At 44.9% G+C, this 27,208-nt stretch overlaps 1 protein-coding gene across 3 annotated transcripts in view; it reads left to right on the plus strand.

Moving 5' to 3' along the window:
* TMOD2 (tropomodulin 2) overlaps positions 1-27,208 on the plus strand; it is a 65,750-nt gene that overhangs the window by 15,703 nt on the left and 22,839 nt on the right. Inside the window, exons 2-6 of one of the 3 annotated variants that reach the window (XM_047737781.1) lie at positions 443-510; positions 14,687-14,881; positions 16,403-16,559; positions 21,749-21,871; positions 25,572-25,658. In XM_047737781.1, coding sequence (XP_047593737.1) covers positions 14,756-14,881; positions 16,403-16,559; positions 21,749-21,871; positions 25,572-25,658 — 493 coding nt within the window. In that variant the 5' untranslated portion in view covers positions 443-510; positions 14,687-14,755. Of the gene's footprint in view, positions 1-442; positions 511-1,236; positions 1,391-14,686; positions 14,882-16,402; positions 16,560-21,748; positions 21,872-25,571; positions 25,659-27,208 lie in introns of those variants that run through there. The other 2 variants (XM_047737782.1, XM_047737783.1) reach the window with 2 other exon arrangements.

Below are 27,208 nucleotides of genomic sequence, written 5' to 3' on the forward strand. Positions count from 1 at the left end.
TGGATTTTCCTCTGCATTTTTCTTTTTCTTTTTTTTTTTCTTTTGCCACATGATAACTGACGGGTCATGCCAGATTATGAAGCATTCACCCTTTGACTGTTTCAGGCACATTATACCAGCAATATTATATCCATCCCTTTGTTTATTTTCCTTCCATCACATCCCTAAGATGCAAATCTCACCATAAGGTGAACTATTGCATAGCAGCTACTTAACAAAAGTCAACATACTTAAACTGTCCAGATAAATGCTATACACAAGAGTTGTGCTAGAAGTATGCAAAAGGGGTTCAAAAAGGAGTGAGAGCACATCTAATTAGAGAAAGCTTCTGAAAGATAATCCCATCATGCCACGTATTTTAGGAATTTCGGCCTTAGTCCCTTGTGACCCCACCCCACTTTCATGCTTCAGAGACAACAGCATATTTTCTCTATCTTCTTAGCTCCCAAGAACCCGGCAGAGAGGACATTTCAGAACGTTCGGGGATGAAGTGAACCGGCTAAACGCGAGGTGGGTTTTAACATTTATCTACCCAGCCCAATGAAGCTCACCTATTTTTAACTTAGTATTATAGGTGGGTCTTCCCAGGCAAGACACGTGCCCAAGAACACCCCTGTAACTCCCAAGGAAGAAACTTCGTTGCGGATGTGTTAAGTGCCCAGCACAGCTGCTTTCATATATGCACCTAATATGGGGTTAGTCCTCAAAATGTATCTTGAGGCTTTAAGTCCACTTTGCGGATGATGATGCCGACACTCGGCATCGGCTGCGTTGTCCAGTCAAACATCTGGTAGAAGCCACTGCGTGTGCATGAGCTCTTCAACACCCTGACCCCCAAACTTTAAATCAGCCTCGCTCAACCCCACCTCCTTACCTCCCTCCCTGCAGGCACCTGCCCTAGCTGCTGCTCCTTCCCGTGTCCCCGCCCTAGGCCCCAGTAAATTCGGTAAAAACTAGATCTTAAGGCTTGCGCGTAAAGATGTTCACTCACCCAACTGCTCCTCACAGGCTTGAAAAGCCTTTGCCACCCACCCTATCCGCAGCCCCGAGCTTCTCAAAAGAGTCAGCACAGCGTTTTCCCAAGGCTGAGGTCCTCGTCGCCTGCAGGGCGGTGACGGGGTCGGGAAGAGGATTCCGGGAGAGGACACCTGCAGGGGAGGTCCCGGTAGGGGGTCCCGCCTCCGCGCGGCCGGGGCGCGCCGCCGCGAACTACGCTTCCCAGGCTGCTCCGCTGCAGCCGCGCGCTCCGGCGCCGCGCCCGGCGGAGAGCCGCCTGTTGATCGCGCGCTTGCCCCGGCCACTGCGCCGCCGCTGCTCGGCGGTCCCCGCTACCTCGGGGCAGACGGACGCACCGCCCGCACCGCCGGCTCCGGGATGAGCGCACGGACGGGTGAGCGCGCGGGGGTGCGGGGGCAGGCCCGGGCGGGGCACGGTGTGCATACCCCGGCCCGCGGCGCGGGGTTGGCCGCGCCCTCCCGGCGGGCTGGAGGATGCTCCGCGGCGTCCGCGCCTGACCCAGCAGGCGCCCGGAGCCGGGGCCGCCGGTGGCCTCCCTCCGCGGCCGTGCGGGCTGTGCGGGGCGGCGCGAGCGGGAGGCGCCCCAGGGGTGTGGGTCCCACGCTCCGCACTGCGGCTCCGCAGCCTCGGCAGCCCGCCGGGCCGCTGCAGCGAGGGCGCGGTCTCCTGCCTTCCTCGCGCTGCGGGGCTGGGTTTTTCCACGCTGGGCTTTGTTCCCCGCTTTCCCCTCTCCTGTGACTGTTAGACAAGCTCCTGGAGCCCGGTGCCTCTCACCGCATCGTTGTAGCGGGCGACAGGGAAGGGTGCATTCCGGCTGGCGTCTTACGACCCCTGGAGCTGTCAACCCGCAGGGCGTTTCAGCCTCTGGGAAAGCGGCATTCAGGGAGCGGCCTGATGCAGGTCATCGAGACCTTTATTTTTCCTGGTTAAAGTCATGGTAGCTTGTGCTCCCTGAGCCTTCCTAAATTGTCCATGTTGATCCGCAAAAATGAAGATGGATTTTAAAAAAATAATATTAATAAAAAGTTCCTAATGGGAATTTTTACTTAAAGCATTACAAGGTGGGAAGGTGATGCAGGCAAAATGCAAATTAGCGTTGAAGGAGGCCGCGAGTGCTATGGCATCATCTTGCCCATTAAACAGCCAAATCACAAGGCACTTGGGAAGGGAACGAAAAGAACATCAGAGGAGGTATTTTTCAAATCAGGTTCCTGTCCTATATCTACCATTAAGGAGCTGAGGGACTCTGGGCAAGCCCCTTGACCTGAGTCTCTCTATGCATGTAAAATGCCGCGTTTGGGCTGCATGATTTCTAAACCTCTGTTCTTCCAAGATTCTCATATCAGGGGACTGAAGAGATGAGGTTGCGTCTGTTCAACACCATTACAAAAAGCCTGATTGTGACAGAAGGAGCGGCTTTACCCTAGTGAGGAGGAAAGATTTTTCAGGGCTCTGGCAATCTGATTTTTCAAAAAAATAAAACTGATTTTCTCTATCTACTTTCTTCAGTCAACCTAATAAATATGTAGTATAGCCACTTTATTGTTCGCAGAGCTGTAAGTTGGTGGGCAACATGGTTTCTTTGTGTTTGTTTTTAATTTACTGAAGGTGAAGTCATGAGATGGGCGGGTTAATGGAGAAGCAAATGGCTCCCCCAATCTGGGCTCAAGTGGTCAGATGTGGTCAGCAAAGACATGGGGGAAAGCCCCAGCAAGAAGTAACCAGAGAGCATATGCGCTGAGGAAAGAGAGGATGAGTACTGATGGGTCATTGTTTGAATAATACACAATGAAAGGAATACCAGAACCAGAAAACCAATGCTAAGCAAACCCTAACATAACCAGTTCAGGCAAGGACTCTTCTGTGGGTTCAAAACCTCTGAGTGAGAGGTTGTTGGAGAATAGGATTATCTCACCATGGATTACCTTGAGAAAATGTGTCCTTACAATGGAAAGATGAGGAGGTCATCACCTCAGCCTAGTGATCAAGCTTACCAGCACCTATTAAGAGTCTCCTGTTGGGATACAATAAGATCATGACTTCACCTATGCAGTGTTCCTGCCAAAAAGACTGGAAAGTCAAATTTGGGAGGGTGGGGAGTTTTGTAGATTAAAATACTCAAGTGGTATAACAACAATTTGAGATGCATAAACTTTGGATCCTAGATCAGAAAAAAAATACACACACACACACACACACGCATATATATATAAAATCCTTTAGCAATATATATATTGCTATAAGATTATTTGGAGACAATTGGAAAATTTTAACAGGGACTACATATTACATAATATGATGGAATTACTTTTCATTTTCTGAGGCACAATAGTGGTGCTGTGGTTATGTAGGACACTGTCCTCCTTCATGTGAGGTGCAGGTATTAGAGAAAATGTGTCGTGATATCTGCAACTTTCTGCTAGTTCAGGGACAAGTCTAAGTGTGGGGGAGCAAGCTCAAGAAATGTGGCAAAATGACAGTGAATTGAAGAGAATAGTACTCAGGTATTTGTTGTAATGTTCTTTTGTCTTTTCAGTAAGTGTGGACTTTTTAAATTAAAGTGGGAGAGAGTGGGGCACCTGGGTGACTTAGTGGTTGGTGCCTCTGCCTTTGGCTTGGTTCATGATCTCAGGGTCCTGCTCAGCAGGGAGCCTGCTTCCCCCTCTCTCTCTGCCTGCCTCTCTACCTACTTGTGATCTATCTCTGCCTGTCAAATAAATAAATAAAATCTTTAAAAAAATAAAAATAAAATAAATAAAGTGGGCGGGAGCAATGAAATTAGAGAGTATATAAAGAGAAAGAGGGCGCCTGGGTGGCTCGGTGGGTTAAGCCGCTGCCTTCGGCTCAGGTCATGATCTCAGGGTCCTGGGATCGAGCCCCGAGTCGGGCTCTCTGCTCAGCAGGGAGCCTGCTTCCTCCTCTCTCTCTCTGCCTGCCTCTCTGTCTACTTGTGATCTCTCTCTGTCAAATAAATAAATAAAATCTTTAAAAAAAAAAAAAGAGAAAGAATTGTAGAGAACTAGTTGGTTAGTGACACACAGCTGCAGTGAATCTGTGGCTTTGAGTTACCAGGATTTAAATCCTATTGGAGGTGTGAGGGGGCTTATGGCAAATTCCCTTTCTTGGTTTGTTTCAGCTACTCTCAATCATTTATTCTTTTTTTTTTTTAAGATTTTATTTATTTATCCGACAGAGAGAAAGAGAGCAGAAGCAGGGGGGAGCGGCAGGCACAGGGAGAGGGAGAAGCAGGCTCCCCACTGAGCAGGATCCTGACATGGCGCTCAATTCCAGGACCTGGGGATCATGACCTGAGCCAAAGGCAGATGCTCAACCCACTGAACCACCCAGGCACCCCACAATCATTTATTCATAAGATACTGCATCTGCTGGGGCACCTGGCAGGCTCAGTAGATAGAACATGCATCTCTTGATCTGTGGGGTTGTGAGTTCAAGACCCATATTTAGATGTGGAGCCTACTTTAAATAAAAGAAGAAAGGAAGGGGAAAAAAAGAAAAAGATACTGCATTCCCTAACTCCAACATCAAAACATTAATAATTCCCAAACCTTTGAAATGTTAACTCTATTCGAGAACCATCTTGAAAGCACTGTCCCTTTCCTCTCTACATTCAAGATTTATGTCCATCTAGAAGGAAGTTCCCATTAGTGGTTCTTTTTATTTTGAGTTAGGGGAGCGTTAGGGGAAAGAACAGATCCAGACTTTTGACAGAACAGAAGGTGTAGTGTTTCCTCTCATTCTCTTTATTTGTAAATCACATACACCCAAATGGTTTCTTATAGACTATAAGTGGTTCATAGAGGTTCATAGAAGGCATGTGCAGAAAAGACTTCCTGTTGCCAGGCCAGGAAAACAAAATCAACTCTTAAGATACAACACAGTTTTATACAGAGCCTTTTGCTGCAAAGAGACTTTTGCTATACCTGGAATATACATATTTCTGCTTTTACGTTTTGCCTCCTGTTTCAGCATCAATGCTACCCCCTCTCTTTAAGTATGTCACTGGGTTTCCCCTATTGACCTCTGGTTGGAGTGGTAATGAGAAGGTCAGTTCTAGGACTGTGGGTAATAGGAACTCATGAAACAGGACACAAGGCCAGCTGTGCTAAGCCTGGAGATGAGTAAGGAGCAAATCTGAGGCACCAGCCCTACAAGGCCTCTCATCAGAGCAGTTGGAGGGGTCTAGAGTCTGGTAAGCTGGGCTGCTGTTCAGCCGGTACATGCAGGGGTAGCCATCCCTGTTGTTTAGAGATGACAACCATTCTGAGAGTCAAGGTGCTGCGCGTAGTACCAGTATGGCACAGCAAAACATTGATCAAACCTGGCTGGAATACAGAGGCTAGAGTAAGAGACAAGGTAGGTGAGTCAAAGGCTAATAAGCCGGCAGGAGCCAGAAGGGCACGGGAATCAAAAGACAGAAAGTAGGAACCCATAGTGCTGGTCCAGAAGTGAGAAGCCATCAACTTCCAAAGGCAGGGTGAACCAACAGACACAGATACCCACGTACAAGGCAAGGAGATGGAAGTCGGGAAATGGGAGCGCCTCAGAAAACAGAGAATAGGGCCAGACAAAGGGATCAAGCAGCAGCAGGAAGGAGCACCTGCCAAGAGAGTGAGAAACCAGGTAGCAGTCTGGGCAGAGTCTCAGTCTTCCATGCTGAGGAGCTTCTGCCCCCATCAGGAAGCTTCTTGGCTGCTTCCTGCCAAGGGGGGAACCTACCTCCTCCTTTGGTCAGCCTCTACATAGTGGCTTACTACACCTGGCAACTCTGACCCAGGGCTCTTAGAAGATGCTGCCTCTCTGTATTCAACAGATCCCAACAAGGATAACAGAGGGAACAGATACCCCAAATAAAAGACTATTCCCAGACCAAGAACAAAAGAGAAATGGCTTTGACTGAGGGTTTGTATGTGTGTTGCACTAGGCACGGTTTAATAAATAGAGCTGCTCATTTTGACTTTGGTTCCAAGTCTTTGTGTGTAGGCATTGCTCCTAGTGCACACATTATCACATTAAGCTTCACCTCCACCTTCTGAGATGAATACTGCTCTTTAGCATGTTTTACAGAGGAAGGAACAGAGGCTTGGAGAAGTTTCACTTGCACTCAGACCTGTAATGATCACACCCAGGGCTGGTTATCTCCAAGGCCCCTGCTTCAAGTCTTCTGAACCCAGAGGGGGTGGTTCACTGGTGGGCGCATTGTTTTAAAAGGAGACTGTTTTCAAGCAAAATTTGAGCCATGGCAACTTTTGTGTGATAAGTTTGGGAAGTTAAGACCAAATAGTCTCAGATACAAACTCTTCATTCTGGTAAGATCTGTTCCTCATTCCCCCTTCAGCTTGTTCCCTTCGATTGACCTGTTGTACTTTTTACCTGAAATTACTTCTTATCTCACCCCATTCTCTGTCCTTCATCCTCTGCAAGTATTCCCAGAATATGGTAGGAGCCATTTGGTATTTTAAAAAAGAGAGAGAGAGAGAAACAGACATGACTGGGCCATCTTCAAATAGCTTGATTTTGGGGCACATGGGCAGCACAGTCAGTTAAGTGTCTGCCTTTAGCTTAGGTCATGATCCCAGGGTCTTGGGATGGAGCCCCACATCTGGCTCCCTGCTCAGCAGAGAGCCTTCTCCCTCTGCCCCTCCCCCCTGCTTGTGAACACACACACACACATTCTCTCTCTCTCTCTCAAATAAAATCTTTTAAAAAAACCCAAATAGCTAGATTTTAAAACCTAGGCTGTGTGTTTTGTATACATTTTGTATTTACCCACAGCTAGAAAGGAATTAAATATATAGTAACAACTCATGTCTTGTTGGAGAATATGATGATATGTTGATTTTGTTCTAATTTACTAATTTTAGAAAAACGTAGATATGGCCCTCATGCACTTTGGTTCCCTGATTATTTAAAAATAATTATGAAATATTAAATATTTATAATAGAGAATGATAAATTCTCATTTCCCTATCCCTACTTGGGAATAAATCATCACCACTATAGTTGAAGCCCAAGTCCCCTTTCTCCAGGCAATACCCTCTCCCCCGTCTAGTGTGGTAGTCTTTTCCATGCGCAGTCCTATGTAGCTTTCCTAGAAATGTACATCCTCTGACATAACTTATGGCACTGTTTTGCCAGTTTAAAAAACTTTTCACTAGTTTTTCACTAGGTTTTTCAGAGTTTTTTTTTGTTTACTCTTTTGCAAAAATTAGTCTCTGGTTTGGACAGGGTTTAATAAATAGGACTGCTTGTTTTGACAGTGGTTCCAAGTCTTTGTGCCAAAGGCTGGCCATTTGGTGTGGTATCTGATTTTTTCCTCTTTCATCCTGCAGTTATACGAATAAGGCAGTGGAAATTGAAGCAAAGAAAGCTATACTTGTTTTCCTTACTAGAGCCTGTGTCTTTGGGTAACCAAAGAGTTATTAGGGGGCCCAAGCATTCTACCTTCAGTTCTAGTCCTTACTCCTGTCTTCTGTGTTCCTAACTGCTTGGTGTACACTCCCACCTGGACTCTGGGAAGCCTTGCTGGGCACTTGCTTCATTCCAGCATGTGCGTCAGTATCTTGTTGCCTGCTGAGCGCTTGCCGTGAGACAGACACTCTGCTGGAGGTGACGCTGCTGCAGTGCTTTGTGCAGACTTTCTACTGTGGCATCACCAACATGAGGAGAGAACAGATGTGAACCCTTGTGGGGCCCAGGCAGGAGCTACAGCAGGCCAGCCAGCCATGAGCCAGAAATCTGCAGTTTGACATTAAAAGCTCTGTGAATGCTGCATTCCTCTCCACAGTATGTCTGTATTTTGTATTAAACAATAGTAATTGGCTCTCCCCCAAATCTTCAAGTCAAAGTTGTGCTCCAGGAGGATGCACTACTTTTTTTTCTCCTCTGGCTTTGACACCCCCTCATTTATGCAACATATGCAATTTGTCTTAACAGGTACTGTTACATAGTATTAACATGTTATTGTAACTACTCACCCTACTAAACTGTAAGCTTGGTTGAGGCACAGGGTATCATTTATTTAGTTCACTGCTGTTGTCCCAGCAGTATCTGGAAATCATGGGCTTTCAGTAGATACTTGTTGAATGAATATGCAAACCTGAGCTTGCAAAGCCTAAGAATATAAAGAATTACCATGTTGACCCTGTCCTCTGGGAATTCGTGGTATAGTTGAAGAGAGAACCATATATGTAACAAACATGAAAAGATAACAAGAGAGCAAGAGATGAACACCAAATTGGTGACATAGGGAATGTGAATTTAGGAAGAGGAGCAATTTCTGTGGTCTTAGGTGGCCTCAAAAATTTCCATGACACAGAATAGAGGCACTGCATATAGTGGAATGAGCTCTGGACCAGGGGGTCACTTCACCTCTGTGCTCATTTTCTTCATTTGTATTTGTGGGATGCCTACTTTGGGTCAAGACTTGTGTTGGGGTGCCTGGGTGGCTCAGTAGGTAAAGTGTCTGCCTTTGGCTCAGGTCATGATTCCAGGGTCCTGGGATGGAGCCCCGCGTCTTGCTCCCTGCTCAGTGGGAAGCCTGCTTCTCCCTTTCCCCACTGCCGTGCTCACTCTGTCTCTGTCTCTCCCAAATAAATAAATAAAATTTAAAAAAAATACTTATGTTGGGGAACCAGAATTATAACAGTGACTAAAACTGATACAGTCCCCCATCCTCCCAGAGATTAGCAAGGAAGATAGAGATAAAACAAGCAATGGTAATAAAGTCAAGAGCAGTGATCAAGGGGTATGCCATAGGGGAGAGAAGTGACCCAGACCTTGTCTTAGTGTCTGAACAAGGCCTCCCTGAGGAACTGAAGATTACATGAGACCAGAAGATGAATACGACAGTATTCAGCCAAGGAAGGTGGGGGTCACTAGTACTCTGAGCAGAGCGAGCGGCATAAGGCACGATCCAGGAATTGGAAGTGGTCCAGGAGGCTGGAGCCAGGAGGAGATGGGGAGTGTGGTGCAGGATGAGGCTGATGAGGAGGACTGGGGCCAGACTGTGAATCTGATCCTTACCCTCAAGGCAGTGGGAAGCCTTGGAGAATTTTAAGTAATAGGGCAAAGTTGTTTAAAAAAGGTCACTTTGGCTATTTACATGGAGAATGGATGGAGAGTGGGTAAGGCTGGATGTGGCAGAGCAGACAAGTCTGGTGGGTGGATTCTAACATGTTTAGGTAAGGACAGAACTTGGTGATAATTGGGGAAGGGGAGGAGACAAGGAAAAGATGGTGTCAAGGATGGCTCCCTGGTTGATGAGAGTCCTCAGAGGTGCTTGAGGGAGCCAAGTGAATATGTTGGTTTGGCAGCTAGAAATATTTGGACCTAGCCCTCAGGAATGGGGTCTAGGACAAAGATATGGATTTTGGGAGTCTTTAACATATGGATTATAGTTAAAAGTTTGGAGGCAGTGAGTTCTGCCAGGGAGAATGATAGTATGAGAAGAGAAGTTCTAAAACAGGACTATGGGGGTGCCTGGGTGGTTCAGTGGGTTAAACCCTCTGCCTTCAGCTCGGTCATGATCCCAGGGTCCTGGGATTGAGCCCCACATTGGCTCTCTGCTCAGCGGGGAGCCTGTTTCCTTCTCTCTCTCTCTCTCTGCCTACTTGTGATCTCTCTCTCTGTCTCTCTGTCAAATAAATAAATAAAATCTTTAAAAAATAAAAAAATAATAAAACAGGACTATGGAGGATGCCAGCATTTCAAGTGGAGGAAGAGGAATTGCCACAAGAAACCGAGACAGAGTGACCAGGGAAGAGAGGGAAAACCGTCTCTGCCACCAGACTGGATGATCTCTAAGGCCTCAGTCGCCTCTGACATGCTGTGGTCCTGCAGAGCTGGGATTTGAGCCAGATCTCAAAAGCAAAGCACATGGATAGGCCATGAGAACAGAGAAGAGCATTCCAAGGAATATTACTGTATCAGCCAAAGTCCCAACAAGAAACAGAGGACACACTCAAACTGAATAATTTGAAGTTTTAATAAAGAGACTGTTCACAAAGATGTGGGGTGAGTTTCGGGAATGCAGGACGGCAGAACTCAGGCACGGGCCACAACAGAGACCCTTCACCACCCCAGGCCTAGCGTCCGCTGAAGGGGAGAGCAGCTGAGAATGAGGAGCTGCCTGAGAGGAGCTGTGGCCTTCTGGACCAGCTTCCTCCCTTTCTCCCTGCCCTCTGGCTTCTCACCAGGGCCTGCTGTTGGCCAAACGTGCGCCCAAGAGCAATAGAGCCCGTGGGCGCAGTTTAAATATGTTATGTTCCTGGGGCACGGAGCAAGACAGAAAGTGGATGTAGAGGGGCAAACAGAAGATATCCGGAACAATTATTTTGAAAAATGGAAATATATGGGAAAGAGAGTGTCTTCGTTTTCTGTTGCTGCTGTCACAAATTCAGTGGCTTCAGGCAACGAGGATTTGTTACATTGCAGTTTTGGAGGTCAGAAATCCAAGACTGGTGTCACTGGCCTAACGTCAAGGTGTCAGCAGGTCTGTGATCCTTTCTGAAAGCTCTGGAAGAGAATCCATTTCCCTTTTTTTCCCCAGCTTCTAGAGGCCAGCCGCATTTCCTGGCTTTCAGCCCCTTCCTCTGTCCTCTTCAGAGCCAGGAATCATATCACTAGACCCTCTGCTCCTGTCATCACACCTCCTCTGGCTCTCCTGCCTGCCTCTTCCATCTTTTAAGAGCCCTTGTGATTCTGTTGGACCCACCCAGATAATCCAGGATAATCTCCCTATTTTAAGATCTTTTATTTAACCCACCCGGTCCCTTTTGCCATGTAAAGTAGTGTATCCCCAGGTCCCAGAGGATTCCAGCTTGGACATAGGTAGGGGGGTCATTATCCTGCCTGTCACAGGGAGCCAATAAGCCTTCTGGCTGGAGTAGAGTAACTCCCTGGGAAAGTAATGAAGACTGAAAGCAGAAAGTGCAAACTGAAGCCAAATTGTGGGAGTTTTGGATGTTAGACTGTCTGAATTTCATTCCGTAGACAAGAGGGAGCCATTGTAAGTCCTTACTCAGAGAAGTGGCTTTTTAGCAGTGTAAAGAGAGATGACCCGATTGTGGTGTTCTGGTGGCTCAGAAGGAAGAACAGAAGCCATTCAAAATGCTGTTAGAGTACTCCAGACCCAAAGGACAGAGGTGCAAAACAAGAGTGACAGGAAGAGGGGTGGTGTGAAAGGTTCTGTGCAGTCAGAATCTGCAGGAAATGCTAACTAGGTGGCCATGGAAAGAGGGGGGAGAATCGAAGGGTGGTCCAAGTTTTTAAAGTGAGTGACTGGTAGATTAATGATAGGATCTAGAAAATCAGGAGAGCAAGTCAGTTTCATAGAAAAATGTGAAGTTAGGAGGATAGCTTTAGAATCCTGGACTAGAAGTACAAATAGAATTTTACCAGGCCTAAGATATCACCAACTTATGTACCACTAAGGAAAAAATGCTGCCAGATAAAATATGATACATGCTTCCTTAAAAACATAATTTTCGGGGCACTTAGCGGCTCAGTCGTTAAGCGTCTGCCTTTGGCTCAGGTCATGATCCCAGGGTCCTGGAATCAAGCCCCAGGTGAGGCTCGCTGCTTGGCGGGAAGCCTGCTTCTCCCTCTCCCACTCTCCCTGTTTGTGTTCCCTCTTTTGCTGTCTCTCTCTGTGCCATGTAAATAAGTAAATAAATAAATCTTTTAAAATATATATATATATATATAATTTTCACTTTATTGAAAGAACAGTTTTAGAGTTACAGAGACTTTTTTGAAATCTTTTAACTTAAATACAACAAATTGCATATATGTAAAGTGTAGAGTTTGCTAAGTATAAAGGTATGCATGCACCTGTGAAACCACCACAATCAAGGTAGTGAATAAACATATGTAAAACTCAAAATTTTCTTATGTCCCTTCATGATCCCTCCCTTTGCCCCTCCCTACCTCTCTCTCTTCCATCCCCAAGCAACTACGACTTTGTTTTCTGTCATATAAATTACAGTCTCTAGCATTTTAGATACATGGAGTCATACCCGATGCATTCTTTTGGGTCTGGTTTCTTTCATTAGTGTAATTATTTTGATGTTCATCCATGTCGATGCGTGTTTCAGTAGTTTATTCCTTTTTACTTCCCAGTAGTTTCCGTTATGTGGATATACCATGATTTTTTAATCCATTCACCCACCAATGATCATTCAGTTTACTTATAGTTTTTGGCTATTTGAAATAAAGCTTCTATGAATAGATTTTTTTAATTATAGATCACACCAGGCATAGAAAAGGAAGATACAATTGAAATGAATTGGTTAATATTCTTAAAAGTTCTTTACGTTTAGAGTGTAACTTTTTGTATCACTTTTTGATTCACAATAACGAATGTCCTTTTTTTCCATCCAGTATCGCTGCTGCACCATCAAGAGTGGTCATTTTTTTAAAAAAAACCTGTGAAAGAGCTAAAAGCCATTAATGCTGGGCTTTTAAGCCCACTCTGTAATTATGTGGCACTAGATTAACTGCATCTTCCTTTGGGAGCATTGCTAACATCCCTGAGTTGCCACCTTCTCACTCCCTCCCCTTTAGGTTTCAAAGATCAGTCCACTATTTTTACAATCCCTGGGACTTTTGTTTTTGTTTGTTTTGTTTCCGAATCCCTGACACCCATTCTTCTAGTTTGAAGCTGGTGCTTTTGCTATTACGCATGCATAGCAATGTCAGGGACATCTTGACTGCTTGGGGGGCCCACACGTAATTGTAGGATCATCAATTGTAAAACACATCTGAATTTCAGAATGTTACTGTGGGGAAACTGTATAAACGTCGAAGTCATTAAGAAGGATTGGTTCAGGCCAGTTCATTTCGAGGGTTAAGGGCCGTGGCAAGATTCGGTCTGTGCCCAGTGTCACATGATAAATCAGTGGTAACTGGGACCAAAACAGAGTACCCATGATCTAATTGGTCTCTGACTTTAGTGGGATGGTTTTTGGGGGAGGGTTCTGTTTATTTGTTCATTTTACTGTACTATAGCAACGGAAGATTAAAAGAAGGTTGGCTAGTAGAAAAGACAGTTACGTTGTACATAGAAAAGATATCTAAACAGAAAACCACAAACTTGAATGTGGTGAGCAGTTGAATTAGAGAAGGAAGCAACATTCTAATAACTGTTCAGTGGCTCACCTTCAACTGATCTCTTCCTATGCCAACCCATTCTTTATTCTTACCTTTTGAATTACTTTATGTAAAAAACTGGCTTCTCAGATGATTCCTCTGTTTTAACCATCTATAGTGGCTCCCATTTCCAACAGGACAGAGCCCAGGTTCCTTGGCAGGGATTACAAGGAAGGCCCTTCACAAATGTCCCTTTCTTGACTTTAGTTCTTTCCTCTCCCTGTAGCACACCAACCATTCACCAACACACCACCATCCACCTTTCTTATCTTTGTGCCTTTGTTTATGCTGTTCCTTTCTTCTGGAATAACCCTTCCCCACCCACATCCCCACTATGGTCTCTTCCTTCAAGGCTCAAAGGCAACTTCTTTTTCACAGTTCTCCCTTAACCCCCCTCCCCCACTTTACCCAATGATTACTTCATGTGTTTTTAGACCTATTTTATGCTTTACTTCTATTGTAGCACTTATCAAATGGCATTATCTCTATTTGTGTGTCTCACTGAGCTGTGATCTTCTTGAAGAAGGGGTTGCGTCTTGTTCATCTTTAGGTTTCTGCTTTCTAGGTGTGTGCCTGGCAAACAGTAGGTGCACAGCAAATACTAATTGTCTTGAAAGATCTGATTGAGTTTAATATTGCCTAGGGAGAAACACAATCAGCTAAGTGCCTTGCTATTTCCTAAATGCAATATTATCCTTCTAGAGGAGAGATGGAAAATCCTTTGCAAGAAAGATGGGATTGAGTAAGAATTACATTCTGAATGGAAGTTTAGCAGTGAGGTAGGATAAAAGAAGGGGTTGAAAGGAGAGCAGACTAGAGGTTTAACGAACTAGGCAGCGTGATTAAGGACACAAAAAAACACAGGACTAGAAAGAGAACAGGAGACGGGGGAAGAACAAAAAGAGAGAAGTGTGGAGAGACTATGCAGTCAGGATGTTAGGATCTTACTGAGATTAATTGCAGGGAGTTACTGGACAATGCTTTCTCACATGGACGTTCCACACTCTCTTTCCTGAATGAGCCCCATTTTATATTCTTCACATCACTCTCTCCCTGAAAAGACACAAGTATGCTTCTTACAAAGGCCTTACAATTAGCTCATTGTTTTTTCTCTGTTTTCTATGGAAAGCGGAGGAGGCAGAGTAGTGTGGCAGAAAGGCACCCTGCACGCTGGGAACCAGGGGGTCTGGCACATGGCAGCTCTGGAGCCTCGAGCAAGGCACTTAGCCACCTTTGCCTCAGAATCTTTGCCTGTCAGATGGGATAGCAGTATCTGTCCAGACTTCCTTTCTGGGGTGTTTGTAAAGATCTAAGTAAGTGAAAGAGTACACATGGAAACCCATTCTAAGCTGTCAGGTTGCTCTGCAAATGGAGGTGGTGTGACCGTTTTGTGGAATCCTTTGTCCAATAAAGACTCCATTGGCAGATAGCACAGGCTTTGTCTCCTGTGACTAAGTCCTGTTTGCAGAGTACGATCATGGTGTTTCTTTCTGATTGGTAGTATTCTGAAGTCTCAGGAGGCTGGCCTGTTTAAATGTCCGCAACCCATGAGAAGGACTTATAAGAAGCCATGGCACTCCCTTTTCAAAAAGAGCTGGAGAAATACAAGAACATTGATGAAGATGAGCTTCTTGGCAAACTCTCAGAAGAGGAACTGAAACAGTTGGAAAATGTTCTTGATGACCTGGATCCCAAGGTTCGTGAGCTGCAACAGAAACATCGTGGTCAGTGGTAGTAGGGGATAAATGGTGTGGCTTGGTCCTTAAACAATAGTGCAGAAATCCCTTAGCTCCAAATACAAATTCCATGTTCTTTCCCTGATTGGTTCTTGATCACTTACTCTGACAGATTCATAAAGAAACTCAGTAGCCACGTCTACAATATGATATGGCAAATTTCTCAAAAACCAATTTAATGTAAATGGTAAAACATATTTTCCATTGCTTGAGAAAGGACTACTTTGACTTAGGGAAGAAGAAAGGAAAGAGGAAAAGAGGACAAATCTTACCAAATTTCTTCTTTGAGGTCTTATACCCTACTGGGCACAGAATCCCTAGGGGTAAATTATATTACTCCCATTTCATAAATGAGGGGAACAGATGTGAAGAAGTAATTTACAGAAGAGCTCATACTAGTAAACGTCAGAGATGCTATTTAAACCAGGTCTTTAACCCCCTAAGTAGATCTTTTTTATACTTCATTTTTTTAAAATGCATAAACAACTAGAAATCTTTGGTGATCTCACAACAATGGAGATGTTTGAATTATAACAACAATATCATGTGAATTTAAGTGGAGATTCTAATATTTTTATGAGCTCTTGAAAAACAAAGTAGCTTGTTAGAGTGTTTGTTTCGCAAGCACTTTCTTCAGTCCTGATGGTATTTTCTTAAAATTAGAATCAGAGGTATCCAAAGTAGTGATTTTACTATAAAGAAAAATATCACTAAAAATTATATATACAATGTGCTGATATGCCAGACACTTTGGGTATTTTATTTACTTTTAAAAATGTTTTTATCTTTGATAGACATTGGGGAGTGTATGTGTTGTAATGAGCACCGAGTATTATAGAAGACTGACAAATCACAGACCTGTACCCTTGAACCAAAGAATATGTATACATAATTTTTAAATTTAAAAAATAGATTAAAAATAAATAAATAACCCAAACACAGTCTTAAAAAAAGTTTTTATGTTTGAACATTAAGGAAGGAATCGTCCAGCTCAGTCAAGCAGGTGTCAGCATCTACCCTAATACTTGCTTATGTGCAGGGTGATTTCCCTGGAAAGAGGCTAGAAATAAGAGAGTATAGCCATGTTGGCTCCTTGTTAGTGTCTGTATGCCTGCTTGGGAGAACCTTGGATAGAGATCTGGCCAAACCCAAGTGTGATCTACGAGGAAGGAGGCCATGGAGGGTACCTGGCCTTTTGCTACCACATTCTAGAATGCAGCTCTGAAGACCCAGAGATGGCTCTGGCCGGCTGTATTCTGCCTGTGTGCATGGCAGGGGCTCCCTCTCAGCACAGGAGGTTAGAGCAGGTAGGGCCTCGGGCACGTGCCAGAGTCCCCAGCCCTCAGTGCCCACCTGCATCTCTGCAGAGGTGTCCTTCTCCCTGCCTCCCCCATAGACAGCAGGGCCAGGGGTGGGGGCCAAGTCCCAGAGTGTCAGTAGAACGAACACCGTCCTTCCTGCTCACATCTCTGTTTCGTTAGAGTGCACTGCTACCAGCTGGATTCCGACAGAAAGACCAGACCCAGAAAGCAGCCACCGGCCCATTTGACCGTGAGCACCTCCTCATGTACCTGGAGAAGGAGGCTTTGGAACAGAAGGACAGGGAAGACTTTGTGCCCTTCACCGGAGAAAAGAAAGGTAAGGACTCCAGGCACCACATCCCGGGACTAAGGTACTCCTCATGTCTTGTCACGGTGGCTCCAGCAAGTGAACTGACCTAGAAGTGGGAAAGAAGCCAAGAACTGGATTCATTAGTAAAAAGAATCATGGCTGGTAGAGACACATCAGTATACTTTTGTCCAGACCTATAGATTGTGCACTACCCAAGAGTGGACCCTGACATAAACTATGGACTTTGGATAATAACGATGGCAGCGTAGGTTTCATCAGTTGTGACAAATGTCGCGCTCTGCTGCAGGATGTCATTGGGGGAGGGTTTGTAAGCATGGGACAAGGAGTATATGGCAACTCTTTATACAATCCTCTACACACCTAAAACTGCTCTGAAAAAATAAGGTTTATTAGTTACCAAAAAAATTCTGTAAGAATAATATGAGAATATAGAAGCTAATTAAATTAATGCTCAAGGTACTCAAATTAGTTCTATGAAAATATCTGAAGCCCCAAAGCAAAAGCTCTAGCAGTGTGAGGTATTGTGCCTGAGAGAAGGTCCGGTAGGCATTGGTGCGTTGCTCTTAGCCTGAGCCTTTACCAGTTGCAGATATCCGCTCCAGGCCTTTCTGTTCCATGTCTAGGATAGCTGTGGCACCAGACCCCTAACCTAAGATGCTACTCTTAGAGACCAATGCAGTCAAGCATTCCCTCACCCAGCATTTACCAAGCACCTGCTCTGTGCAGAGCCATGTGCCAGGTGTTGGCACCACAGTGCATAGGTTCCTGTCTTGCCCTCAGGGAGTTTCTGGTCTAGTGAGAGAAGCTCTGTGATTGTCCTGGAGAGGCTCCGAGGAGCAAAGGGATGTTCCTCCATGCCGCGACTGAGCTCAGAACCAAGACAGGGAAAACAGTCCGCCTTAGCTCCCAACCCCGGGCTCCCTTTGGGACAAAAAGTAGTTACCAAGAGCCTGTGTGGTTTCCTCAGCTACAGAGAGGAACTTGGGCTCGCAGATCCTAACGGAATCATGCCATGTCACCTCATGGCAATGACAGTCTTTTCAAAATGCAAATCAGATCATGTCACTGCCCTACTTGAAACCTCAAAGCCTCACTGTGGTCCTCAGCGCCCAGGGAGAGCTCGCCTTACCCACTTCTCTGATCACCTTCCCCTTCCCCTGCCAAGCCTCAGCCCCTCTGTCTGCATTTAGTTCCCCAAAACTGCCCAGCTCTTTTCCCACCCCGGGGTCTCCTCATGATCTCTTGCCTCCAACCCACGACCCCAGTTTTCACATTCTGTAAGTCTGAGCTTAAACACCAGGGCTTCGGGCTTTCTTTTCCTGACCCTTCTGTCTAAAATAGATCCCTTCTCTCTGCCATGACACTCGTGGATTGCTTTCCTGGCGCTACGTTCATTGTTTGGTTTATTTACTTTGGGTTTTGTGCGTTTCCCACCTTAGATGAGGTCTCCACTGTGGGATTGTGTCTCTCTTGCCCCCCAGCATAGACACTGGCCCAGGGGAGGCTCTTGAGAAATACAGGTTCGAATGGCCACTACCTGGGAGCGTATGAAGCGACCTTGGGCAGCAGGAGCATGCTTCCTCAGCTGGCGTGAGTCCGGGCGCTCCTGCCTTCTGTTATGCAACATCTGGCTCTCCTCTGAATTGTGCTCATTTGATGGATCGTGCATCACTGATCGTGTCAATTTATTAAGAAAGTGATGTTGGACAGTGAAATATTGGGCAGATAACTAAGGATTACCATAGAAATACGGAGCTGTCTCTATGGCAGTGTAGCTGCTATTGGACTGAGTTCATTGTGAAAGAAAAGTTACAATGTCAAATCTTCAATAAAATCCCAACAAACATCCAGTATTAGGGTAGTGACAATAATAAGGGGAAAGCTTTGTTTCTTCTTCTCAGAGTCAAGGTCTGAAGAACAGTCACAGTAAATTATCTCTTTTTTTTTTTTAAAATGAGAATCTTATCAAATTTTTTTTAAGATTTTATTTATTTATTTGACAGAGAGAGATCACAAGTAGACAAAGAGGCAGGCAGAGAGAGAGGGAGGGAAGCAGGCTCCCTGCTGAGCAGAGAGCCCGATGCGGGACTTGATCCCAGGACCCTGAGATCATGACCTGAGCCGAAGGCAGCAGCTTAACCCACTGAGCCACTCAGGCGCCCCAGTAAATTATCTCTTGATCCAGATTAATCTGCAGGTGATCCACAGGGAAAAAAAGGGGCACTCTGAGTAGTAAATGGGGAGACGAAAGGGGTATACAGTTGCCCAGAGTAGCTTAGGAGAAAGTTGGAAATCAACACTGTTGGGCAAAATGCTCAGAAAGCAAGTTTTCCAAACAGAGCAGAGGGAATAGAGTAGAACATGCAGACACCCCGCCCCCCGCCACCAGAAGGACCAGTGGGTGATCTGGAGGCAGTGGAAGCCACAGTAAAGGTCTCACGGGAGGGGTATGCAACCTCAGCTCTGAACACCGTATGCGCTAAGCCCTCAGGTACCTGGGCCACGTTTTACTCTCTGCAGTAGCTTTATGCACTTAGAACTTGTTTGGTTGCCCGCTGCCACCCCCACCCCCCAGGAATGATGTGCAGCAGCAGTTGTCCTAAAGTTCAAAAGCTGTGGGTCCCCAGTGCACATGGTGTTGAGGGTAATCCTGAACACTCATGGGAAGGTGGAATGTAGACATCTCAGTAACTCTGGAACCAAGGTCACTGGAGCCACAAAAAAAATGCTTCAGGTTGCAGATATTCTGAAAAAGAAGTCTGGGATAAACCCCAGTGTCTGAAATGTTATTGATTGGTTATTTTCTTTTCCATTTTCTATCTTCTGGCCATTCTCCTTATATTTTTCATTAAGCTCCAGTGTATTTTCTTTCTTTCTGGGAAAGGTGGCAATTTACATGATGGGGAGGCAGGAAGCAGGGTGATGGTCAGTGGAGGAGACATTGTGGCCAGGATACCCCAGTCTGACCACAAGCAGTGGTATTTCCCTAGGGTGCCCAGTGCTGCCTGGTCCCTGATTTCATGTCTAGCCATTTGAAGATCTGGTCAGCTATTAAGAAGTCAGCAGCCCCTGCAACCAGGGACAGCAGTTGGAGAGGATTTATGAAGGAGAGTTACTGACTTTGGGTTTGACTTTTACCTTTCCAGTGGGAGTGGGGAGGGCTGGCCAGCCAGAGAGATCTGGAAAGAGTGTTGGTCTCCATTGGCTGAACTGGGAGCCAGCTCTGTGTTCTACCCAAGATGACAAAGAGAAGTCAGTGGAAGGGTGAGTCTATAGGGAACTCCAAAGATCAAATTGGAGGAGACCAATTTCAAAGATCATGCCAAGAAGAGCAGCTCCAGAAAAGAAATGAAGAGTGAAAAGCTGGCAGGAATTGGGAAAGAGTGTAAGCAGGTTTGGAGTATTGCTATGGCAACTCTGGGATGTCCTAGGTTTTCCCCTTATGAGTCATTGCGCGCATGGGATGTGGGTACGTTGCACTGGCTGAAAGTTAGGAGCAGGTAATATGCCATCCTCCCAGCGATGTGATCTTCAGAGGTTGGGGCTGAGGAGGTAGGGCATAGATGTCAGCATATTCAGAAGTGAGGCAGGGGCAAGACAAATGGAATCTGACTGCAAGGACGAAGTGGGAGGTGAAGGCAAAGTATCCCCATGTGGGAAGCACATTGTACCTTGCTGTTCACAGACCTCTACAACTTCTAAACACGTCAATCCTGAGTTCTCCTTTTATATTTTACTTCCTTTGGTATGTCTGGAGAGTAGCTGTATCCCCGGGTCACTACGCTACTCCAAGTGACCCCAGATAGAGCATCCTAGTGGTCTACAATCTCAGTCTAGCTGTGTAAGTTAATAAACACATTTGTAAATACATTGTTTGCAGGAAGAAAATTTCTGAGTTACAGCTCAGGAAAAGCCTGCTGAATTTACGTTGTAAGCATTACTTAACACAGTATAAGGATGAAAAGACAACAAAATTCATACTTCTTCATCCCCTCATTGCAACAAAATTCTTAACTGGGAGAACCTTATTCCCCTCTCTTTCCTCTTCTCCAATTCCCACTTATTGTCACCTTATAATATTCAGAGAGCACTTGGATTATGGGTCTGAATAGAGAAATGCTTTCAGATAATCATTAGCCCACATACCAGTAACTTATACTAAAAGATGGGATGGAGTTGTAAAGTGCTTTTATATAATACAATATTATTGTTAAAGGCAAGGGTTGACTCTTCTGTTTTATTTTGACATGGCATGTCCTGAAATAAATATCAATTCAATATGATATTGAAAAACTCAAAAGAGAGCTCTGGTTTGTCCCTCAGGAACCCCTGGGGCTGTGTGGCTGACTCTGCCTCCAGTATTTGCAGGATCCAAGGGAAGAATACAAATAGAAGCCCATGTACCATTTTTAATAAATGTTTAAAAACTAGTAAACTGTTAAAATATGTTCTGTCCTGTTACACATACACCTAGAAGCCCAGGATTCTTGGGCTTCCAAAAGTTCCATGCAAGCATATGGATCTGTCCTATACTGCTAGAGCCTCACACATATTTGGCACACAGCCTACAGATTGAAGCTGCATTCATCTCACCCACAAATAACACCCCCTTGGCCTAGGGGTGCCCACTCCAGCAATGTGACATGCCTTTGGGTGGATGGACATGGGGAAGGGATGCATACAGGCCCTGGAAGCAAGTTCAGGGGTCTTTGAGCAGGGAATTCCAAGGTCCCAGATGCCTGGAGCGGAGCCTAGCAGGTGGGATTCTCGGTGGGAATATCCCTTTGGCCCCATGACCAGGGGGCAGGGACCAGGGAGATTGCAGGAGAAGAGGACCACAGTGGGCCCTATAAAGCATGGGGCCCATGGCAGGACCTCTCTTGCCCAGGTCTAAGCGCAATGCTGGCAATCCATAGTAGAGAGGTAGAAACCACCGTTTCCTTCTACGTTTAAGGACCATGTCTCCTCACATCTCTATGTTGCAGAATGCAGGATTCCTCCTCTGACGTTCCCTCCCTCTAATGGTGGATTAATGATACTGACATTATCCCAGCAATGAAGGAATCCCAGTTGCGTGCGCAATGGGCTTAAGGTTTGGCTCTCAGTGGCTCTCAGAACTGCATTGTCTGGTCAGTCCTTTTACCCTGCCTTGGTCAGCAGCACAGTGTGGTTTTTGTTTTCCTTCTGATTTAAAGGGAGAGTCTTCATCCCCAAAGAAAAGCCCATAGAAACTCGTAAAGAAGAAAAAGTGACCCTTGACCCAGAACTGGAAGAAGCTTTGGCCAGTGCCTCCGACACCGAACTCTATGATCTTGCAGGTTAGTCCTCAGCTCTGGGACACTTTTCTGTCTGGCTCTGGACCTTCAGGCACACACTGGCAGCAGCCTCTGAGCTTTTGGATAACTACTCATCAATATTGCAATACCAGGTGACTTCAGCTTGTATGTAGCCATCAGACTTGACGGAAGTGACTTCACCTCTCTAAGCAAATCTTACTTTGCTGTATCTCAGCTGTAAAATGTAAAATCCTATTTCAGCTATAAAATGCCCTAATAATACCCTTCCTATGAAATTCAAGAGTTAGAGAAACCAAAAAAAAGGAATCTAAAAGAGTGTTGCAAACTTAAACAATGAAATAATAGCCCTTCCTCTAAGAAGCTTTCACATTTGGCATTTTATCACATTTTACCATCAAGGAGCATCCGTGAAGTTCCTGCTCTTCCCCACAGTCGCTGTTCCATTTTGATTGCCACGAAGAGGGCTGTTAGCCTAACCACAGAGCAGGAGTTATTTACCATTACACCCACGCAGTAATGAAAGCCACATTCAGCCCGATCTGCTCATCTTTGTCTAGCTTTCTAAACAGTAGCAACAAAATAATAATTGGTGTTATTATTTGAATTGGTTACACATGCAGAGAGACAAAACACACATGGTATAAAAGAATGGATAGACAAGATGGCGCTAGACGTGGTAGACAAAGAATGGGTAGACAAGATGGCACTAGATTAGGGGTCTGCAAACCGCGACCTGCCTCCTGGGCTTGTAAATAAACTTTTACTGGAACATAGCAACAACGACAAAAAAATATGTCATGAAAGTAAGTTTCTCACCCTAATTAAGTCCTCTCCTATTTTCTACTATATCGTTGGAGAAAGATCCCATGCATCTACCAGCATATTTATGCATTCATGGGATTTTTTTTTCCAAGTGGGATGTAAATTTAGATTATTAGGGTCATTAGGTCACTAGAGGTTAAGGTGCTTTAAAAATAGCCCATAGTTGGGCCTGGGTGGCACAGTTGGTCAAGTGCCCGACTCTAGATTCCGGCTCAGGTCCTGATCTCAGGGTTGTGGGATCAAGCCTTGAGTTGGGCTCTATCCTCAGTGTGGAGTCTGCTTGAGATTCTCTCTCCATCTCCCTCTACCCCTCCCACTTGTGCTTTCTCTAAAAAAAAAAAAAAGAAAGAAAGGAACCCCCCCCTTTCAAGATTTTATTTATTTATTTGACAGACAGAGATTACAAGTAGGCAGAGAGGCAGGCGGGGCAGGGGGATTGGGAAAGCAGGCTTCCTGCTGAGCTGAGAGGACCCTGGGATCATGACCTGAGCCAAAAGCAGAGGCTTTAACCCACTGAGCCACCCAGGTGCCCCAAGAAAAAAACCTTTAAAAAAATAAATAAATAAAAAACAATCCATGAGCCTTAGCAAGAATCCTCACATCTTTATTCCACAGAAAGACATTTGTAATAATAATCCATCCTCCCTCCCAGGAGAACCAGCTATGCTTTATTCTAATAGCATGCCTACTATCTCAGCTACATCTTCATTCCTACTGTGATGACGTCAGTGGTCAATACAAGTTCACATATTAGAACCTCTCTCAGAAATCACCGCAGGATGGGGCGCCTGGGTGGCTCAGTCATTAAGTGTCTGCCTTCGGCTCAGGTCATGAGCCCAGGGCCTGGGATCGATCGAGCCCTAATCGGGCTCCCTGCTCAGTGGGAAACCTGCTTCTCCCTTTCCCACTCCCCCTGCTTGTGTTCCCTCTCTTGTTGTGTGCCTCTCTCTGTCAAATAAATAAATAAAATCAAAAAAAGAAAGAAAGAAAAAAAGAAATCATTGCAGGAATTGAAGCACCTGCATCACACAGTTAAGAAGGCATTTTGCAGTGACCTTTCTTCTGAGCCCTTTGGTTGCTGTGGAGAGATCCTGTCATGGTTACTGCTCCTCTCAAGGGTTGTCTTATGGTTTCTACTAGAATTCCCCAAAGGGAGAATGCAGGGCTGGGCTTGAATTCCCAGGAAATGCTTAAGAAAGGAGAAGGAGAAAAATACCAGTCATCTAGAAGAGTCTAGATTCTGAAATTCATACAATAAAACCAGGGGACTACTCCAGATAGAAAACTGTCTTGTTCCTCTCTGCTTACCCTCATTCCCTCATCAGATACTCCCTTAAAACTCGGGAGAAAGCCCACCTGGGGGGTGGGTGACAGCATCTTCTCTAGGGTGGATCTTTCTGGAAGGTTGAGAGCAACCCCATGAGTGAATGGGCTGACAGCCAGTGAGGTTTAGGTAAGAAAGAGTGCCAGTACCCTGTGCATGTTGTTCTGGCTGGTAGAGAGCAGAAAGACAGTCACCAAGGGAGCAGCAGCTGACTTCCAAGACAGCCCTTACTACAGCAGCTGGAGCTCAGCATGGTCACAATTCTGAGGGTCTAGAGAGTCCATCTTGTCAGTGCACATAGGAGCTGTCGGTTTGAGGCTAATCTACTACCCAGATTCACAGGGAACGGATGAAACAAAAGTTAAAAGTTGGCAGTGGGAGCCAAATTATAATTAGAAGTTGCTTAGTGAGTATAGGGCCAAAGCAAGATATATTTGGATGATCCATGGCCTATGTTTATTAAATAGTGTGTCTCCTCTCTAGGCAGTGCCAGATACATAGTGACAAATTCTTATTTATTTAACAAGAATTTGTAAAGTGCTCAGAACAGTGTCTGACGCATGAGAAGTGATTTCCCCTTTGTAACACTTAAAGTATAATTATTTTCCCTACCTTGCCAATGATGAGGCATGCTTAGAGGCATTTAGAACTTCCCAAGGCACACAGGTATTATGGGACAGAACCAGGATTCCAGATCTGGCTGACTGCTCCCGAGTGCCGCCCTTAACCCTAGACTTGCTGGCTCTAAACATTTGCCCTTTACTAGGCTGCTGCTGGCTGCCTCCCTTCTCCTGATGTGTAGATTACAGTACAGCTGAGGAGCTCTGAGATATTCCTCTGCCTCCTGCTGACAGATGACCTGCTCTGGGATCCTTCTCCAGGCTGCCAGTCTCTTTTGTATAATTTCATTATCAAAGGCAGTGGTTGCCTTTCAGCACATTCTTGCCGGGTGCTTCTTCTTCCATCCTTTGCTGCCTCCTGGTGTAAGCTCCCCATAATACAGGAGCTGCAAAATCTCGGTATGCGTATCCGACCTTTTACTGCTGACATCTGTTTTCTTTCCCATCCCACAGTGCTCTAAACTGGAGAGAACAACTGCTGTTGGTACCGAGAGATTGGGGTGGCTTTCCCTGAAAGAGGCCCATGATCTTTCTGCCGTTTGCTATAATCTGTATAATGTTAGATCCTACAATATCCTTAGACTCAGTCCCACACTCACATTTTACAGACAAGAAAACAGAAAGGTTGAGTCTACTTAACTAGGAGGTCTAAGCAAGTTTTCAGTAACTTGAGGCATAACTAGACCACTGCCCTGCAGATGAGTCTCCCTGGATAGCCACAGAAAGACATGTGAAGATTGCTAGTGGCAATGGAGAAGGATTGGAAAGGGATTTTTTAAAATATGTAAGCTTATTCAACACTACATGTGTCCCACACACTGTGCAAGGCAAGGGAGTTCTGGAGACTTACTTTATAATATGAAGAGTTGATATTCAAGGGGCAAGTTAACATTGTGGACATCCTAATATGCCTTCCCAAGCTTATGATACATTTACTGATTATCTTTGTTTCTAGCTGTTCTCGGGGTACACAATTTACTCAACAATCCAAAGTTTGATGAAGAAGTGACCAGCGCTAAAGGTGGCAAAGCACCTGTGAGAAGTAAGTTAATGTGGAGTCCATGGTCTGTGAAACTTGGGAGCTCCAAGAGTTTGTTGGTAAGAGGGAGGCCTATTGACTGGGCTGCCTGTTGAATCAGATTTCTACCCTGTAGACTCCGCAAGTGGATTCTGGCAGTTCGCCAAGGGTCAGTCACTGGAGAAGTGTACAGTTTATTAGGTTCTCTCACTGACTCATTCATTAGTCATCTACTGAATACCTACCGTGTGTCAGGAAGGTTCTAGGCTTAGGTACAAAGATTAAAAATGGCCTCTGTCCAAAGGAACTTACCTATCCAGGGTTAGGATGGACCAATAAAATCAGGTAATTTTGCTCCAGCATGATCTAGGTGCTGTAAAAACTTACAGAAGATCACAGCTCTTCTTAGATTAATTGTATTTTATTCTCTTTGAAGGAGTTTGAGCAGGTACTTTCTAGTCTGAGCAGCATGTTTACAAACCATCATTTATACTGGGCTATTTATCCAGACCATAGCAATGTTACTTTTCTTTTTTTTTTTTTTTTTTTTTTAGCTTTTAATATGTGCAGATGAAAATGTTTATCCTTTTAAACTTGGATATCAACGGGTAACATTCTGAGAACACGTTGGCTATTAAAAGTCTGATGCGTTGTCTTCTGGGCTTTTGTGCATATACATATCATTAAGTCTTTTTAAGACTATTTTTTTAGGGAAATTTTAGGAACACAGCAAAATTGAGCAGAAGGCACAAAGATTTCCCATATACTCCTTGCCCCAATTCATGCACAGACTCCCCCAGTATCAACTTCCCCCATCAGTATGTTACACTTGATGAACCTACCTTGACACCTCTTTACCACCCAAAGTCCATTGTTTACATTTGGGTTCACTCTTGGGGTTTGGACAAATGTCTAGTGACATGTGTCCACCATTATAGTATCATGCAGAGTAGTTTCACCATCTTAAAAATCTCCTCTACTCACCTATTCATCTTTCTCCCCCCTAGCTCCTGATGACCACTCACCTTCTTATTCTATAATTTTGCCTTTTCCAAACCATCATATGGTCAGAATCATACAATTTGTAGCCTTTTCAGATTGACTTTTTTCACTTAGTAATATACATTTAAATTTCCCCCATGCCTTTTCAGGCTTGATAGCTCATTTCTTTTTAGCACTGCATAATACCCTGTTGTAAGGATGTGTTTATCCATTCACTTACTGAAGGACATCATGGTTGCTTCCAAGTCTTGGCAATTATGAATAAAGCTTCTATAAGCATCGATGTGTGGATTTTTTGTGTGTATATAAGCTTTCAACTCCTTTGGGTAAACACGAAGGGGCATGATCGCTAGATCAAATGATAACGGCATGTTTAGTTTTGTAAGAAGCCACCACTATCTACCATAGTGGTTGTAACATTTTGCATTCTCACTAGCAAAGAATGAAGGTTTCTGTTGCCCCACTCGTTAGCTAGCATTCGGTTTTATCAGTGTCCCAGATTGAGGTTATTCTAAGTGGGTAGTAGTATCTCATGATTTCCATTTGCACTTCTCCAATGACATATTATGTGG

Source organism: Lutra lutra, chromosome 7 (assembly GCF_902655055.1).
Source record: "Lutra lutra chromosome 7, mLutLut1.2, whole genome shotgun sequence".
Classification (NCBI taxonomy): Eukaryota; Metazoa; Chordata; class Mammalia; order Carnivora; family Mustelidae; genus Lutra; species Lutra lutra.